This window comes from Cariama cristata, unplaced genomic scaffold, assembly GCF_000690535.1.
Source record: "Cariama cristata isolate BGI_N322 unplaced genomic scaffold, ASM69053v1 scaffold16972, whole genome shotgun sequence".
Taxonomy (NCBI): Eukaryota; Metazoa; Chordata; class Aves; order Cariamiformes; family Cariamidae; genus Cariama; species Cariama cristata.
Genome location: NW_009605686.1, coordinates 19,806 through 35,674, shown reverse-complemented (window position 1 = coordinate 35,674; position 15,869 = coordinate 19,806). Strand labels below are relative to the sequence as shown.

The 15,869-nt window shown below is 39.2% G+C and overlaps 1 protein-coding gene across 1 annotated transcript in view; it reads right to left on the bottom strand.

Annotated features, from left to right (window-relative positions):
* Positions 1-235: 235 nt before the first annotated feature.
* The window catches only part of SLC1A2 (solute carrier family 1 (glial high affinity glutamate transporter), member 2), a 28,482-nt gene continuing 12,848 nt past the window's right edge, over positions 236-15,869 (bottom strand). Inside the window, exons 6-10 of the mRNA XM_009696078.1 lie at positions 15,633-15,866; positions 12,933-13,127; positions 9,916-10,050; positions 3,640-3,871; positions 236-310 (exon numbers count right to left, since the gene is read on the bottom strand). Of these exons, the coding sequence (XP_009694380.1) occupies positions 236-310; positions 3,640-3,871; positions 9,916-10,050; positions 12,933-13,127; positions 15,633-15,866 (871 nt within the window). The remainder of the gene's footprint in view (positions 311-3,639; positions 3,872-9,915; positions 10,051-12,932; positions 13,128-15,632; positions 15,867-15,869) is intronic.

The window sequence follows — 15,869 nt, the reverse complement described above, 5'->3', positions numbered from 1 at the left end:
TCTCCAGCTGCATCATCCAAACAGTAACACAAGGGAGACAGATGGTTATGGATCATTGCTTGGCAAAGACACTACAATGACTTGATGAGATCTTTGCTAAGTTTCAGTTAAGAAATTAAGTAAGCAGAAACTGCAGATGTTAAATAGAAAAAAGAGAAATCTTCTTTAATCGCGATATCTTTTGCCAGAAGATAGCTTCAGGGCTTATTAAAGATGGAGCTAGGAATCTCTTCCCTTAGTTCTCACGTTTCCAAGGCTCTTCTTCAACAACACTGAAGTCTGCAGATTTGCCATTGGTTGCCAGTGTTACCTGCAAGCAATTATCATCAACAACCACCTTAAAGGCCAAGGCACTTTGACAAGAAAAGTCATGAGTTTTATATGGAAGATCATGATATTTACAGGAATTACATACACCATATCTTATTACATATGGAAAATGTATTTATTTGGAATTCACAACACTCCCAAATAGTGAGACTCCTGTTCATTTATTTTACTGACTAGAAAACACTAGCAGTAGGAAAAAAGTTCCATATTTTCTTAACCTTTCCTGTAGTCTTCTTTTTTTAAAAAAAATATTTCAGATTCTACTCCTGTCTATGTCCTATAGATTTCTCTGGATTTTTTCAAAAACAGATTGCTGTTTTTTTTAATGTAGAACGTCATATTTTTTTCAGTGGAATTCCTTAGCAAAGCAGAATAGCTGATGCAAGGACATGAAAAATATGCAAGGCCAGAATAACCATAGATGTGTATCTATACAAACTCACCTACAATTACACCACCTTTAAAGAAATGGAGGAAAAGATACGCTGTGAAAGTATTGTTCATCATATCACTATTTCTAACAATGTGACTATAGTCAGACCAAATATTCATAGTAATGCTATGTTTCACACAATGTCTCACACAAAGTACAGCAAAACATCACTCTTGCCTGTAACAGCTGTGCTAAAATTTTTAGTTTTTAAGTACGGTAGAAGGCCTACCAACTCACAGTGAACACTGGCCAGATCGTTGCATCCAAGAAATTACTATAAATAAGCCCATGCTTCAAGAAAGATAGCTCCAGCCAAATGATTTAAAAAATTTAAAAAAGGAAAATGTCAATTTAACTTTACAAAAGTGATCTAGATCTTTATAATTGTGAGAGAACCTTTAATTTAACTCTAAATGGACGGCTCATTCTTTCCTAACTTACCTTGTCAGTTAACATCCTCAGCTTCAAATGAAAACTTAAAGACAGAGATGAAATTCCCCATGCTGGATAAATGAGATGCATGGAAGCATTGGGACATGGAAACATGACAAAATGCACTGATTTTTGAAACAAAGTCAAGGTTTTTCTTAGATAATTAAAAGGGGGAAACATGCAAATACAGGAGTGAACAGCTTATTCAGAAATGAAAATCACATAGAGTCATGTGAAATAGGATAATAAAAAAATACAAAAATATCGTGCAATAACAACAACTCTACCCCCATGTAAACATAAACTACTTATTAAAAATATACATTGACCATGCAAAATTAAAAACTACTAGCTTTATACATGGAATATATTACAGAAAGTAAATAGAAAGGATATGCTAGTAGATTAGCTTTTCCAAATTCTGACCAGAGCTGCAGCAAGCTTTTCAACCCACCAGTGCATTTGATAGTATGAAGAGAAATCTCTTCAGATTTAAGAGCTGGCTGTTTAGAAGCCCCAAATCCTACACTCTCTTGCTTTTGCTACTCTACCACTTGGGAGCTGTAGACCACTTCAACATGATCCAAATGCTTTGCAAATGTCAGCATATATTCATAGCTTATAATGTAGACTGTAACATCACATCCTTTTGGTAGCTTGCAAACAGACACACGGACAAGACAAGGAACCAGCTCAAAGTCAGTCTTGTGTGCAATCCACTAAAACCTGGCTCTTTTTGTGAGTTTAAAAGTGCAAAATGGGATCGCAAGCAGAGCAAACCTAAAACAATGAAAAAAGGACAAATATTTCTAGCTTATAAACCACTGGTCCCAAATTTTAATTAAAGGGTGTGCTTAGAATGACATACCGCACCATTAATCCATATTTCTGAGGTAAGCTAATGCCTCAACTGAGGGAAACGATAAAAGAAACTGCAGGAGAAAAGAAAGTGCAGCAAATATTGCATTAACGGGCTACTACTTTCTAGCTTGACTTGGATCCCTGTGCAAATCTGAGAGACTGGAAGGAGATAAAATTATCAGGATTCAGATCCATGAACCTGATTCAGACTGATACATGGTAGCTGAATTTGTCTCAAACCCACTGAAATGAGCATAATCTATTTCACTGAGAAACAGTTTTCCAAAAGTTCCAAAAGAAGTTAACCAAAAAACGTGTGCAGGTATGCATGTGCGTGCTTGTTTTTAAGGAAAAAAATGTTTTACCAAATGAGATCTTTCTTTTCAGGGAGTTTCTTTTTTCCTTCATATTTTTATCTCTTCTGTGTATTTTCCTTTTTTGAGAAATATACATTAATGACAATTTTTAATTTTGTGTAAGCATGTATTCTCTTTCCACTTCAAAGATTTTCTTCCTCAATCTTTCTTATGGAAAAAGAGTGGGTCAGAAGAGGAAGAGGAGAGCCATACCGGAATAAAACATTTTAAAATATTGTTTTATTAAAAACTTGGAAGATTCAGGGAAAAATTGGGGATAAGATGAAAGTTTTTTTCTTTCCTGAATTCAGTATTAATTTTTCCCCTGGAAATTCAGGTTTGGCTTGACATTATCTGTTTGGATAAATGTCCAAGTAGGCTCACTGGCAAATTCACTGTGTCAAAGACAGTGCACAGGATCAGATCAGAGTATTAATAGATTAAAAAAACCCCAACAAACTATAAAATGAAAAGTTCCAGCTTGTTTCACTCCTTTTCTCCTCCTTTTCAAAAACTCTCCCTTGATTTTAAGCTGCCTCATCCTAGTGGTGGGTGTTTACTAAACCTTTGACCACTAACCTCCCCAACTGTTTTCTCATTCAACTGGCAGAGTTTCTCAAGCTCACTTTGCTCTGATCAAGACATAATTATCGCTATCAATAATCCATGTTAGTTACAGCAAGGATTAGAGAGAGAATATGATGTTTGTGTCAATAACTCAGGAACGATGACGGAAGCAAAGCGTAAGCATGCTGTAAGAGTGCAGGAGCATTCTGATGCTAAAGTGCATTCAACATGTCCATCTTTGAACAGCATATCATGGAAGGCAGTCAGCAAATGACAACAGCTGTATCTGAATTGCAGCTATCCTTCATTTGGGTTGGCAATTAAGTTCTCTGTTGCCATAGAAAACTAAATAAATGTCCATAGAAGGTAATGCCATATTCTCTGCGTCTTGGCATATTCCATAATACGCTGCATCTTGCCTTTTGATATGTAAACAATGTACATGATTTTTTCCCCTCAAATGACAACTTTTAACAAGAGTGCAAAAAAAACATCTTTTGAACTGCTCAAATTCATTCAAAATGTCTGGGGTTCATGGACCTTGTTGTCACATTGTTATTTGCAGAATGATTTGAAAAATACATGCAGGTTAAAAAATAAGATAAAATAAAGCATGCAGTGCTATATACATGTCTCAATATCCATAAATGTGAAAGGTACCTTGCACTCATCTACTATGACTGAGTTGTGAGCTGCAAAAACACATTGGTTTGAGTTGTTTTCCCTATGATTTTTCATGTCGTCATAGATTGACTGAGTCTTGGTCATTTCAATGTCTTCATGTCCTTTATGATGGGAATCAATGGTGTCAAGTTCTGCCTTGGAAAGGTGGTAGACAATGCCAGCACCAAAAGAATCCCCCACTACATTGACCGACGTTCTCATCCGGTCCCTACAAAAGAAGCAAAAGGCAGAGGCTGAATGGCATGAGAGGAAGAAAAAGTAGGGCATGGCAGCCCTGTTAATGTTACAGATACTGCATTTATTTCCGGAAGTTTAAGGCATCTTTAGAACAGAACGATGGGAACTTTCAAATGAAATTGAAAAAGCTTGCTTTCCCAGGGGACTTGTTCAGACAGGGAGGATGTGCAAACTCCCATGTGCCAGCTGCTCATACTTGTGGATTTTGGCAAAGAACTTGCACTAGAGACATGGCCAAACTGCAGAGCTGTGCTTGACTGAGATCTCCCCAGTGCCTGCTTCTAGAGCTGGAGGTTTCAATGTCAGGGTGCCAGGCTCACATCATTGCCCTTTGTTTAATCTGAATTTATCAGAGCACCGAGCTCTGAACGCAGCCAGAGAAAAGGATTTTGGATCTGACGAAGCGTTCTCATTTCTGGGAAGGATTAACAAATGGCCTCTCCCTTTATTGTCAGTGAGTAAACTATGGGGAAAAAAATGCCTGAAATACCTCCACAAGGCTCAGGCCATCGAAGCTCCTCTCCTGGCACCATCTTTACAGACGGTCATCTGTTAGTGTGGCAGCATGCCCACTCACAGTACTGTATGCCAGAGCTCGGCATACTAGCCAACCAAATATAGGCCATGGCCCACAAAATGATGAGCCTGTGACAGCATTTCAGTAACAAGTGCCCCTTGTTGTAGGAAAGTGCCAACAGAGGCTCACGTGCTTCATTACAAAGAAACGTGTTCGTTGGCACTTTCTGGACAGGATGCCATTGGGCAGACATGTCAGCTTTCTCCTGCCTTGTTTTTGGAGTGTGGCTCTATTTGTCAGCAGTGAACTTACGGCCGTGGATTTTCCCTGATTTCAGAATTCTGCCCCACACCCACCCAAAATTCTGCAAAAATAGGAGATGGTCTTACAGAGCGCTGCAGGGCTATGGGCTCCTGCTGTCTTTCCTGCTGCAGGTAGGCTGTATTACACCTGTTGAAATCATTCACAATCTAATTTGCCTCTTCATATCTGAACTAAACACAAGACTCCTAAAAACCTTCTGATTGAGGGTTGCAATTTAAAGCTACTGCGGCAACTGAGTCTAGCTTTGTCACATATGTCAGAGAAGCGATTACACCGATTACTGCTCAGAGGTATATCCACAAAGACTCACTTACAAAAACGGGCAGGTTGAACAGTGTGGACATTTGCCAACTGACAGAAAAGCCAGTATGTAAGACCATATTTCCCATGACATGAAAACACCCTTTCTAGTATTTCTGCTATTAGATTTATGTGGCATCTCCTTTTCCTGTAGAATACTAAGAAAAAAACCCTAAACATATAAACTGCAAACTGATAAACATTCGCTACACATGCCTATTCATGGCCATACAAACTTCTGAGCCCTTTTAAATATTTTTTCCCTAAATATTTGTAAATCTGCCTTTCCCAGCTGTGGAACTATATGTTCTTTCAAGTTCCTCCTCTCCCTCTCTACATTATCATGGAGTTTGTGGTGTAATATCTTAGCTGAAGCAGTTCATTTTTATTTTTTTGTCATCAAAATAACACCCAGAAGGAATACAAAACTCCAGTAATCCTCCCTCCCCCAAAAAAAACCCCAACCCAACAACTCATAAGAGGAAAACATCCTTTCAGTTTTGCCTCATACAAATGAAATGCTTTATACGGTTCTCATCTCATGCCTGTGAAGAGTGTTCTAAACCTGGTCAGAGTGGCAGAATAGGAAAGTATGACTTTCCAAGTGTAATTTTTCATTAAGACCATCAAATATATTGAACCTGGCAATATATCTCCACAAAAAGAACACCTGCTTAATTTTTTTCATATGAGCGCTATTAAATATTGAAAAGATTCACTGATGCCAGACAATGGAGGCATAGTATAGGATGCCAAAAAAACAAGTTGGAGAGAATACATAAATATAATTGAGGCACAATTCAAATTCTGAAAGGGTCATTTGAGGAGATGCTCCATCCCACAGGCCTGTACTACTGGCCAAGAGATTCAGCGATACAAATGGCCCACTGCTGCAGAACATGCTATATGGCGTGAACCGAACTAAACAAGGAAGTTTCTTACAACAGAAAAGACAAAGTCTCGGCTGTCAGGAACCAACAGTAAAGTGCTGCTGACCTCTTGGAGGCCAAAGAACACCCTAAGAAGAACAAAGACGACCGTATTTACTCTTTTGTTAAAAACAACCAATTAATTACAGCTATGCTGGGATGGTGTAAACTAAATCAATGTAGGAAAGTTGCAGTCTAGTAAATGACTTGCCCCAACACGGCTACTTCTGCATAGTCCACAACAGCTTCTGAGAGGAATGATGGGACTGAAAGTCAAAGTTCTCTCTCAAAAGCCAACTCAACATCTGGTAAGCATGGGCTTTGGAATAATTGGGAAGTAGTTCTTTAAATCTGATATGAGTTAATGCCTGTTTTCCTCAAACTGGCATAAAGCAGAAGAACTGGAAGCTTGGCAATGTAGATTAAAGGAATAGAAATGAGAAGAACCAAATTAAGGCCCCTTCTTATTAATGTCATAGTACATATATAGCATGCAAGTATGCAAAAAAGGTACTCCTGTTCCCTGAAAGCTTGAAAACCCGGTGTATCAACCCTACTAGATTTTAGAAAAGAGATTAAAATCTTAGCACACCTGCTAAGTGAAAGACCAGGTAACATGTTTAACTTGCTTTACTTCTTTGTCATTATAGGAAAGAGATCCTGTTTTCTATAGTTTAATTCAATTTATATAAGGCCCTGTTTATAACATCCAGATGTCAACTGGGTCTGAATATTCTGAATTTAGATCTAAGCCAAGGAACAGAGTCAGAATTCAAGCAGTCTTTTTCTGAGTTACTGAAAGACGGTTTAAACACTGGATCAGCCGTCCAAGCCCATTTTCTCCAATTCCTCTCTCTTCACTGCAAAATACGACTGTATTTGAGGTTGTGCTAGGATATTTGCTAAGGTTGCCAGTCTCACATCTGGAATATTGCCAGCTCCTGGCTAGAGCAAAAGAAGCTGGTTTTATTCCAGCTGTTGGCATATAATTACTGTCCTATTAAATGTCACTGCTGTGTTGTATTTAGTTTTAAACTGAGAAACTGAGAGTTGTGAAATCTTGGGAAACTTGCCTGGTGAAAGACCTCACACTGTGTATGCATGCATGGGAGGGGGAAAGGTTGAGCAACCTGATCTCTAGATATTGGAGAGGCTTGAGAAGAAATTGATACAGAAAACTTTTGGCTCCGATTTGAGGGAGAGAGTGTCAAGTTTAAGGACAATCAAAAGTCAGCTTTGTGTTACACCATGACCAAATCATGCAAAACTGGTTTTGGTAAGATCACAGTTTCAGATTACGGTAATGTTGTAAAATCATTTGACACTCCGATATTTTCCTTCGTCAGAAATATTGAAAAGCTCATAGAGTAGGACATTTTTTAAAAGCTTTCATTATCTGGAATTGAAGTCATAAAAGAACTATTCCAAGTATTTCTACATGGCCGGTTGCATTTACACACTGGTTCCAGAAAAGTGGGTGGAATTGGGTCTTAAATAATTTATTAACTTTCTCGTCTATATTCTGTTAGAAATATTGCTGTAACATTATTTGACGATCCAAAGAAATGGAAGAAGACAATGTTTGTAAGTAAAGAAAATATCTTTTTATGACCTTTTGTTTCAGACATTCTTTAGGTCTGCTTTGTCTGCTTGCTCAAAAGTTGGCTTATCTGCCTTTTCTTAACATCAGCAATATCAGCAGTGTCATTTTCCATATCTCATTAGATCATTGTGGCTACCACAACACAACCACTGGAAGATGGAAAATAAAGCTATTAGCTGTTGAACATATGTTAATTAGCACAACACTTCCACCAACAAATATTGTCTTAACTTCGCAGCACTAGTGCCATGACACAGAGCTTTTCATCTCCTTTTTTATCTCTTTTCCCTCTACCTTTCAATTCTGAATCACGCTGCAATTGCACTGCTGATTGTTAGGCCAGAAGGATCCAAACCCAACCATTTGCGCTGAAAGGTTCTTTTGCCTTCCATTTATTTTCGAAAGATACCTTGAAATATTTCTTTCAGAAGTACTATCCTTCCTATACTTACACTCATCACCGCTACAGCTCCACAGTACAGACATTTTTATTTCCTAAGCAGGGTTGGATGAGCCAGCGGTTACAATGCTGCTGAAGCCGAGCCTGAAATGCAACACCTTCCAGTGGATCAGAACTGCTGGTAAACTTACAGCTCTGAGGTTTGCTAGTGTGGGCAGAGCTTCTCCATCCACAGGAATATTTTTAAATGACATTTCCCTAAAAAAACCAAACAAATCGCAGGCTCCTTTTGCACATCCTCCTACCAGCTGCAGAAACCTACCTATTTGCCTTACTTTGAGAGCCAGCAAAAATATATATTTGAAATGAGTATGAACCTCCTTTTTGCTCTCCTCCACCCAGCTGCAGATTCCTATGCCACTTTCCTGTTTTCAACCATGACCTCATAAATATAATAAACCCACAGAATATCACATTTTTCCCTATGCCAGCTGTACTCTGGTTGTTGAACCCTGCTTCATTTCACTATTCTGAGTCATGGTATCATGATATTCAGTTATGTATAAAATACGTAAGTCATCTTTGCCCTTTGCCTTCCCAAGCTGTAAATTCCTCTTTCATTTTTCCCTGAAGCAGAAATCAGAGCTGCACGCTATTCTTCACAACTCTTAGTGACAAGATAGGTAATAACAGATTGAGTATAGCAGTAGATTCAAAATACGTGTCTGAGGATTGACCAAGTTCTTGAATTCTTCTCGATAAACCAAAAGGCAATGACAGAAAATTATTTTTCTATTTTATCTTCACATTCTCAACTCTGCTATTCCTTCTTGCATAATTTAAGCAGTGTGTCTGGGACTGAAAGCTACCACAAACGGGCAGCTGAGACTGCTAGTGTAGGAGGAAACGCACAAATAGTACGGAGTAGTACTTACATCTCCCCTTCTGAGCACCACAGCCCAACAGAAACATACATCTTTTACTACGTAAAAGAATAATAGGGGAGAGGTGGCTGTTGACCAGAACATACAGTTCTGCAGCAGAAGAGGACAATACAAAAGCCTCTACAGGCCAATAGAACTCAGAGGGCCACTGAGTCCCTGTCAGCTCTGCGCAGGGCACAGAACGATACTCACATTTTCAAATGACAACATGAGAAAGGATGTGGCTTGGCATACACTCTGTCTATATTTACAGCCTCTGTATTCAAATGTTGAAGAATAAAAGCCTTGGAAAACTATCTGTGGGTTAGCTTGTCGGAGGACCAGCAATGGCACTGAAGGACTTTGATCTCAAGTCTTTGAAAATGAAAGTCAGTCTTTCCAGTTTGAGGGATTTGCCAGTAAAGTCAAACTAGGCAACGACCTTCTCTCTTTCAGTTTGCTTTCTTATTTGATTTTGGTTTATATCCTGCTCTAGAACAGTTTCTTTCTTAAAAGTATTTTACTTTCTTATGTACAAAAAGAAATAACTTTTCCTACTATGAGCGTAAAACATTTGATGCTACAAATGGCCAAATCACCCTGTAACTTGCTGACAACATCCTGATGGAACCTGCATTTTCAGTACTCATCCTTAATTTTAGACCAGAATGATAAGAGACAGAGGTATGAAAGCGAAGATCAAAAAACTGCTCTTAAGCTATGTCTGTGATGGCGAGGAATCATTAGGAAGAAGAAAATGTATCATCAACGTGAGCCGAATGGTCTTACAGGGAGATCTGTAGATCATAGAAACTGACTTCAGTAGCTCTATAAGAATTTGTGCCAGCTGAGAAGCTGCTTTCAGCGTCTCCTACTTCATCAAATAGCCTATTTCCTCCTTTGCTTCATCTGTAGAGGACAGTCTTATAGTTCTTTAAGATCAACAGCTGAAAAGCACTACCGACGAGCATTACTTCACTACTTTTTCTGCACTCAGCAGAGGAGTCAGCACAACTTACAAAAGCCAGTCAACAGCAACAAGCAAACTGATGTCCTGGGTAGGGAGACCCACTGCAGTAAGGATCAGAAGCATAGTGACGAGTCCTGCGCTGGGAATGCTGGCAGCTCCAACACTTGCAAGGGTGGCAGTCAAACTGCAAAAACAAAAAACAAATGCGGGTAGCAGGAAGAGGAACATATACTCTCATTACATACTCATGTGATTATTAGGAGGGTCTTATTTTTAACGAGTTCTTCGCAGAAAACTAATGACTATAGGATAAATCATGGTAAGCTCAGGCCATAGTTTTCACACTTGTGTTTCTCCAGAAATATTTATTAGGAGAGGCCAGATCCATAGAGTTTGTTCTGAGAGTTGTGAGAGTTGTAAGAGTTGTCTGAGAGTTTTAAATTCTGTAAGTTGGTTATAACATTCAAATTTTTGGCCTGGTGGTGTTTTCTGCGCTCTACCAACACATTCAGGGTGTTGAATCCTGAGTTTTGATCATCCAGACTTGCTGAAGTTTGGTGGCTACAGGTTGAATTTTCAGAGTGGTTCATTTCTGTTTATTTATGGTACTGGAAGACTGAATTGTGAGGCAATGGCTGAGAGAAAGTGGTTATTATTAAGTACAGAGGAGTAAAAGTCTTGGTATCCAAAACTCCCACAGTACAAGCCAGTGGTGTACCAAGCCTAGATATAAATCACCCTAGATGAAAAAGCAAAATTCGTCTCATTTGTTTCATAAATCCAAACCTGTCTTTGGTTTTGCCTTTCTTATTTTTTTGATGAAGACCAGTAGAGTGGATGTCTGTGCTCCAAATGTTTCTAAAAATACAACACAGACCATAACAAATATCAACATTGTTGGGCAATCCTATGAAGAATAGAAAATAAATTTGTCAGAGAACAAGCCAAGGAGAGAAAAATGGGAAAGAAAGAGAGGGAGAGGGAGGGAAAGGAAAAAGGAAGAAGGAAAAAGGAGAAAAAACCTTATGTCTGTCATTTCTAAACACAGAGATGAGTAACAGAGTTGTACTTTAGTGGGTGTACCAAACAAATCTGAAAGTGCTTCCAACACAGAAGTAGGGGAAAAAGATCTCTGGGGGGGGAATCCTTGAGCATTAGCCACAGAACTAATCTGGGAGGATATTAGCCTGATTTAGAGCTGGCAGATGGCTGGGTCTGACCCAGACAATCCAGGTTGCAGTGTGTTTGTCAGGTGTCAGGGTTAGAGTGCAACCTGGCCTACTAAACACGCAGATAGGTCTAGCCAGTATGCAGGCAGGATGCTCTCCTCTGCCATCAGGCTCTGCGCGCGGTGCCAACTCCTTAGGCACTTCCAGCCTGAACTGGTATGGGATTGCTTCCAAGCTCTGTGAGGAAATGCTCCTGCCAATCTTCCCACAGCAGCGCTTACAGGCCTGGAGGGAAATGAAGCTAGCACTGTTCAGGTCTAAGCAGAATTTGGCTTAGCTACCATTTCCAAGATCACCCTCTCCCAAAGAGGACAGGAAATAAAAGGATCTACATGACCAATATGAAGTAACTAGGGCTGGTCAAGGGCTAATTCAGTCTTCGGGACTTTATATCTGGGTCATTTGTATATTCTCAGTATCACAAATTGGATTTGACAGACAAAATCTAATAACCTTTCATTCATTTGTATTGCCACCTCAAGATACAATTCTTGTCATATTGTTGTAGCAAAAATGCCATACTGCATGATGAGGAGAACCAATGGTTTTCTTACAGATACCCCAAAGTTACCACCTGCTTAGTAAATGTGAGTCACAAAGCTGGCTACATCAGCCTTGAAATGGTGAGATCAGGAAGAGCTAAGGGGTCAGTCCCTCAGAGGAGCAGAAGAACAGTAACTCGGGTTCAAGCCTACCAAATCTCTTGGAGAACAACTCATTCCTGACTTGAATTTCCCTGGTCTCAATTTAGTTTAATACATAGCATCTCTGAAACGACTGTTTTCAGTCTTAGCAACAAATATGCATCATGCAGGTCTAGTATCTGCCTTCATTAGAAGCAGGCCTGAAACTTTTACAAACCCTGGCTTTACTATTTCAGAGGGTGGGGCAGGAAGTAAAAAATGGAAAATGTGGAACAAGTATAGTTGGGCAAGAAACATAGAATTAGACATCCCTTTGCAGGCGTTTCTTTAGTGTTAAAAGAGTTTAATAAAAGAAACATGAGTGGGTGAAAACTACAGGAAGAAGGCAAACTTGGCAGCCTTCACTTGTGGTTTCCATTTTAACTATTCAAAATGTTAGGCCTGGTGTCTTCATCAAGTTCTCCATTGTAAACTAACTTTAGCTGCAGCAGTCATAACTTTGCCTTTTTTTTTTATTAGTCACCCTACCTAATAGGTCTTTAAACTCCATTATAGTAAACGGTCTTCAATCACTCCTACCCGTTTTTAACGGGTACTTTCCTTTGTCCTTCCAGTTACTCAGCTTAGTCCTAGATATGACAATTTGATATGAAAAGACTAGAGCTAATAATTGCTGGGTTAGAGATAAAAAGTCTGGGAGTATCCAGACCATACCGCAGGCAATCTCACCCTCAGGCTGGGCTATTCTCAGTCCATCTCGTTTGCTGTTCACCAGAGTCACAGAAAAAGTACAGGCAAACATAAATACATGGATACATGTTTTACGTACAATTTTTTCTTCCAATGTATATAAACAGATACATTATAGAAAGTTAATGCCCCATATATCACTTGTAATGTCCCTCTATACTAAAAAGGGATTGCTTTGGACAGAGAATGCTGTATTACACATTGCATTGTCAACTGCAAAACTGTGTAAAACACCACCAGCGTGCACTGAGGCTGCAAACGATAGAAAACTCATGTCACCAGAGAACCAGGACCTATGTATATGACATTCCCTTCCATGTCATTGTTAGAAATCCATGGATTTCACAGTGAGTCCTGCAACTACTGAGAAAACATCCAACCCAAACCCCAACTTCACATTTTACAGTTTGTAGAAACAAAGCCTCCAAGTATTTTGAACTGACCTCACAGTAACTATCTGGCCTCCATCCAGCTCAATTCCGTTCATCTGTGCTATGAAGATGGCAGCCACAGCTTCATAAAGGGCAGTTCCATCCATGTTAATAGTTGCTCCAACAGGAAGAACGAACCTTGTTACGCGCTTATCAATGCCTAGATTTTCTTCAAGACACCGGAATGTGACAGGTAATGTTCCAGCACTGAAGGAGAGAAAGCAAAAAAGTAGAGAAGACATAATGACAATATAATATATACACATAAGGGAGCAAAGTCAGAAATTCTGCTATCATTGTTCACATTTTCTACCTCCACTTTCTGCTGTGATTCAAGCCTTTTTCAGTCAATTTTTAAATTACATCTACATTTAGCTGGAGATGGGACTGAGGGTAGGACATGAACATGACTTCAAGTAGGGATGACAGCTTGAGAGAGTGTAGATAAATTTTTCAGACTCATATATGAATTACTGCTTGCATTTTGCTCAAAAAGACAAGTTCCAGATGTTTTCTGATGGACAGAACGATGAGCATAGGGACAAATCCTAAATTTAGTTGATTGTGAATTTGCTCTGAATGGGGAAATCAGTGTTGCATTAAGGAATGAAAAAGCCAGGCAAAAAGATACAACCCATGTTGTTCCCAGACACTGGAGGATAGGAAAGGCCATGAAACACAGTTGGAGGACAGGAAAAGATGTGAAAGATGGCTGGAAGAGGGGAACAGCTCCTTGCACAGATCCACAGTGTCTCGCCTTTGTGAGAATGGTTCAGGCTATTACGTTCACTTGCTCAAAAGAAAACACCTTCATCAAAAAATACTGCTGAAAACAGAACATACTCTTTTTCCCTGTAGATGCAAATGTCTTCTACTTCCTCCCTTCCCTAGCAGGTGTGTCTGCCTCAGGCAAAGGACTTGCTGCAACAAGCATGAAACACAACACAGGATCATGTTTTGGTGCCTTATTTTTCTGTGTTCTCTCTGAGGTCAAGTCCACTACTAAATTAAGTTGGTTGTTGCCTGAGAAGCTGTGCTGAAAAGAAAGCTGATCTGAGGAAATTCCTTTTAATTGGTGTTTCATACAGAAGCAGCTGGAGCACATCTGTTGTGGTTTATTTGCTTTTCTTCAGCTGAATTGGTAGAATTTCTCAAAGGTCTTCACTATTGTATCCCACTAATTCGGGTGTCATTGCCCCTACAAAAACACTAATTTGCTCATAGAAGAGTAAAGGACTAGACTCACCAAATTTTCTCAGATAAATACTCGCAGCATATTGTTGCTAGTGCCTTGCAACTTCAGGGTCTTTCCAACTCATTCATTCATCCACTACCATAGAGATGCTATTGAACACAAAAAACGTAATCTTTCCGTTTTACAGATCATTAAACCATGGAAGAGGGAGATTAAGGAAGATTGAGATACCTAACTATAAAATTGTAGTGTCATAATCAACATTCTAGGTTATCTGGGACAAGCACATGAGGCTGACCTATCTCACACAGGGCCTATGGAAAACCCAAATCCTTCTGGATTGGCAGACACCTGAGTCACTTCCTGAATGACTCCTCTTGTCCCACATCTATGGAAACGTGAGCCAGAAGATACGAGCTTCTAGATCCCCACCTTGTGCTCAAATGACCGGACCATTCTTTGTTCACAGAGGTGATTTTTTTAACAGATGTCGATAAGCCAGATACATGGTACCAATCATTTGTGTTCTAGTATCTTTACAAATATATTTGTAATTATGATTTATTTTACCATGTTTTTAATCACAGGTAATCAAATGCTTAATATTCTGTGGGTTTAGCCAAATCAGAGAGAATTCATACTTTCTAAAAGCAATGTAGTATATTCTCTTGTAAGTTACTCTAGCAGTTATATTTATAGCAAACAGTAGAAAATACCTGGTAAGTTATTAACCAACAGTTACTAGTCAGTTTTCAAGTCACTTCCAGGATCATTTTGCCTGCTAGCAAAGATATTCCTACATCTTATCGATACAAAAATAGAATAGAAAATGTAGTTCACTGACACACATTGAAACCCAGTCAGATAAGGTTCTTTTTCTTCAGAAATACAAGTCCCTCTTTAAAATACGGTATTCAGCTGAAAAATATTTTCAGCACAAGATCTACTGACTGCCCCAATGCAAAGCATCAATTTATTGTTGAGAGCTGAGCTGCCTACGTAGTTTGTTGAGTCTGTTCTGTGCATTAGCAACAAGTCTAAAATGCTCAGCTCTTCAATGAAGTCCCCTCACTCTGACAAAATGGATGAAAGAATAAAATGAGAGGCTGCTTCATTTCTTTCTTGAAATCTAGCACTGTTTTTTTTTTTCTCCCAATGCAATGAGACTGGTCTTAACATGCTTTCAAAATAGATGGAATTATCACTGTTTCTTAGTTGAGGAAACAAGCATAGCAGTAACACAATTTGAACAAGTCATTTGGCCAATGCCAGAAAAGAAACAGAAAGTGGGTCTCCCAACTCTCTGCAGGTGGCTGTACAACCTCTCTATAAAAAAATCCTGAGGGTGTGTGGTTATTTTTATTTACTTCAACATGGCTGGATGAAAAATAGTTTTTATTCAATGGCATAAAATGATTTTGCAGTGAAGGTCAGAATAACAGATCTATTATCTCTAAACAGCAGCTAATAATCTGCTAAAAAAAAAAAAAAAGCAAGCTGTTATTTCTCAACTGTACCTGGAAGCTGTGCCTAGTGCTGTGATCCATGCCTGGAAAATCCCAGCAAGGAATGAAAATGGGCTTTTCCTTGTTATCACAAAGTAGAGCAGAGGCAGGAAGATCCCTCCATGGATGACAAGACCCACAATCACAGTAACCATGTACATGCCAAGTTGTCTAGCAACCACTTCTAAGTCCTTGATTGCAATGATTTTTCCACAGATGAGGCAAGCAATGCCCAAAGGGGAATACCTA